The sequence below is a fragment of the Oncorhynchus keta genome, chromosome 5 (assembly GCF_023373465.1).
Source record: "Oncorhynchus keta strain PuntledgeMale-10-30-2019 chromosome 5, Oket_V2, whole genome shotgun sequence".
NCBI classification, from domain to species: domain Eukaryota; kingdom Metazoa; phylum Chordata; class Actinopteri; order Salmoniformes; family Salmonidae; genus Oncorhynchus; species Oncorhynchus keta.
Window position 1 is genome coordinate 8,893,080 of NC_068425.1, and position 2,989 is coordinate 8,896,068.

At 41.8% G+C, this 2,989-nt stretch overlaps 1 protein-coding gene across 1 annotated transcript; it reads right to left on the bottom strand.

The window, feature by feature from the left end:
- Positions 1–290: 290 nt before the first annotated feature.
- On the bottom strand, positions 291–2,607 carry LOC118384446 (eukaryotic translation initiation factor 1). The gene is made up of 4 exons (XM_035770995.1): positions 2,420–2,607; positions 1,298–1,461; positions 1,114–1,215; positions 291–925 (listed from the first exon to the last, which is right to left on the bottom strand). Exons 1-4 carry the CDS (start codon positions 2,448–2,450, stop codon positions 881–883), a joined length of 342 nt encoding a protein of 113 aa, XP_035626888.1. The 5' UTR covers positions 2,451–2,607; the 3' UTR covers positions 291–880.
- Positions 2,608–2,989: the final 382 nt, after the last annotated feature.

Sequence of the window (2,989 nt, forward strand, 5' to 3'; positions counted from 1 at the left end):
CAGCCCATACCGCTTTTCCTTTTTACATTTAGCAGAAGTTCTAATCCAGCAAGTGCATTCAAAGGGCGGTAAACAGCAACCCATCAACACTAGTATGCAAACGCACACCACGTACGGCCCCATTCTCTACAAGACGCCAAGTCCTGTACAATATGCAGTTGGCTTTTTGCAACAAGTCAATATTGACCAAATAATCATGTCTTGCTATGGTCCCTTTAACTTGTATGCATAGTGGACTGTGTCATTGCAAACCAAGCTATGATTAAATAATTGTAACTCAAAACGATATGTCAATTTCAAATATTTATTGAATAAAATGTGGAATTGTATAAACAAGTCTCCCCCACTCACTCTTCAGTTGGTAGCCCAGCATCAATCATAACATGGCTGACTGTTTTTAAAGGAAGAAGCACAACCTTGTAGATGGGGCTGCGATGATCAGAACTTCAACACTGCTGTAACATGGACGTATGCAGCCCCACAAAACATTGGAACTGCAGTTAAGTGCTTCTCCCCAAACTGAACCACCCTTACCTATTCCAACCACCGCCCCCAAATCCCGCAACCACAACAGGATTCCGCAAGAGGTGGCGGTTGATCATTTTATTGAAACTTGTACAAAACAAAAAGAGTTACATGTAATTGTGCCCTTCACACAGCAAACTAAAAAATGTAAGGAAAAAACTAAATCACCACTCATCCCACATCTGTCAAGCCGTTTGTCCATGTTTGCACTGGACTGCTCCCGTATGAGGGGAGAGTTAAACTGGTAGTAAAAAGTCTCAATTCAGAGGTAATCATTATCTTAAAGGGGGTGCAGTGATTACAGCACAGGGGAGAGAAGTATCACAACCAGGGGAGAGAGGGCTGCTGAGAGCTTCTAGAATCCGTGGACCTTGAGCTGCTCCTCTTTCGCCAGGCCAATCTGGAAGTGGGATGAGGGCAGAAGAGACATCACACAAAGGAACTCTGAACTCCAGTCACAGAACATTTACAGACAGGTGTTTATGAGAGCCATCTGTAGGGGCCATGACAGATGGCCACTTATTCCACACTTGTGTGTACTATAAGCTGGGTGCAATGTGCTATAGCAGGGACAAGAGTCAAACCTACCTCAATCAGAAACGTGCAGATATTCTTGCGCTGGTCACCTTGCAGCTGAATCACTTCCCCATACTCTGGGTGCTCAATCACTGTCCCATTGCAGGCAAATTTCTGTTGACAAAGCAGAACTAGTCAAACAAGACATGGACCTTTTTTTAGTTTACCACCTAGTGTAAACTCTGCCATAACATACCTTCTTAAAGGCCTTGACTAGCTTCTTCTTATCATAGTCGATGGCTATGCCCTGGACCGTGGTCAGAGTCTTCCTGCCGTTACGCTGCTGGATTCTTATGTGGATGTAGTCGTCAGTCCCAGATGGGAGTCTGTCATTACCCTTAGTTGCATCAGCAAATGGGTCTGTGGGGAGAACACCATTTTAAAACAAACCACACTACAGTTCAAAACAATCAGTCATGTAAGATTACAAGGAAGCAACCTAAAGTGATAGCTAAAATGGCAGTGGTATGTTTGACCTAGCTAACAAAAGATCCAGGCCGATGAACTGGTGACGTAACGTCTTAGCCACGAGGCTCAGGCCCAAGCAAAACCCTGCACAGATGTTTGTCAGGAAATAACATGGAATATGGGATTAACGTTATAGAGGGAGAAAAAAAATCCCACACAAGAGTGGGCGGCAAATCTCCTCAAAACTACATTTCTCGGAATATTTAGTGACATGGGAGAAAGTAAAATGCCCCAGCCCAGATAGAAACTCAATCCGGGAAAACAAGCAGAAATTTCGAAAGGACCTAATGAAATGTGAAGAGAAGCCCACAATTCAGCGGGGCTACATTATTTGATCTGGCCATTTACGTTACACATAAAATAGTTTACGCTAAACCCCAAAAGGCCTTCCAGGCAGGGTCGTATTACATACAGACAAAGGCATAAATTCTACATTTATACTCGGTCCATTGTTGATAGCTAGTGCCAGAAAGACAACCGGCAGTAAGAACGAGTTACACTCCCAAATCGGTATTGTAAATTGATCAATGTAGCCACAATAGACTAGTTTGATATACCGGCTACAAATCCGCGTTCGGGCATAAAAAAGGAAGTGAACTTCGGCCTAGTTGAAGTCTGATGGATATTGGCCAACATTTGCAAAAAATAAAAAAATCTATTAATATAACTTATTTTCAATCGAGAGGGAATGTTCTCTATAAATAACCAGGATGTTTCATGAACATTTAAAATCAAAACGATATATTTAGTTGGAACGCCGTCAATTCTTACAAATGCTAGCTAACGTTAGCAACAGCCCTTCCCCCACTTTTCCGACCCCGCTTTAGCCGAGATGGTTGAAATGTCTTACCGAAAGTTTGGAGGTTCTGGATAGCGGACATACGATAAGATTTCCTTTCCTTTCGGATAATAACTGGTTAGCGATAGACTGGTCTGTTTAATTTATTTTTCTTTCTTTCTTTGACTCTTCCGTTTCACTGGGACGACGTTTTAGTCAGCTGAAAGGCTCTCACAAAATGGAGATTGTTTAGCTTGCAAAGTAGAAAACAACCCTTTATAGCGCCTCCCCGCACGTAAGGACGTGCATCACGCCACACCCTATTTTACTGGAAAAATTACGTAATTATCTTGGTATTTCAGTGGGGAAAATACCAACACCTGGAACCTAGGCTACATAAAAACTATAGCACAAATATATAAATTAAATGTGAAGATTTTAGTTAATAAAGCAATGTTCTTCGTCGATGAAACAATGGTCAGTGGTACATTATTCCATTTTAGGAAATATATTGAAAACAGATGTTTCTGTTTTTGGTATTTCTACACCTGCATTGCTTGCTGTTTGGGGTTTTAGGCTGGGTTTCTGTACAACACTTTGTGACATCAGCTGAAGTAAGAAGAGCTTTAAAAATACATTTGA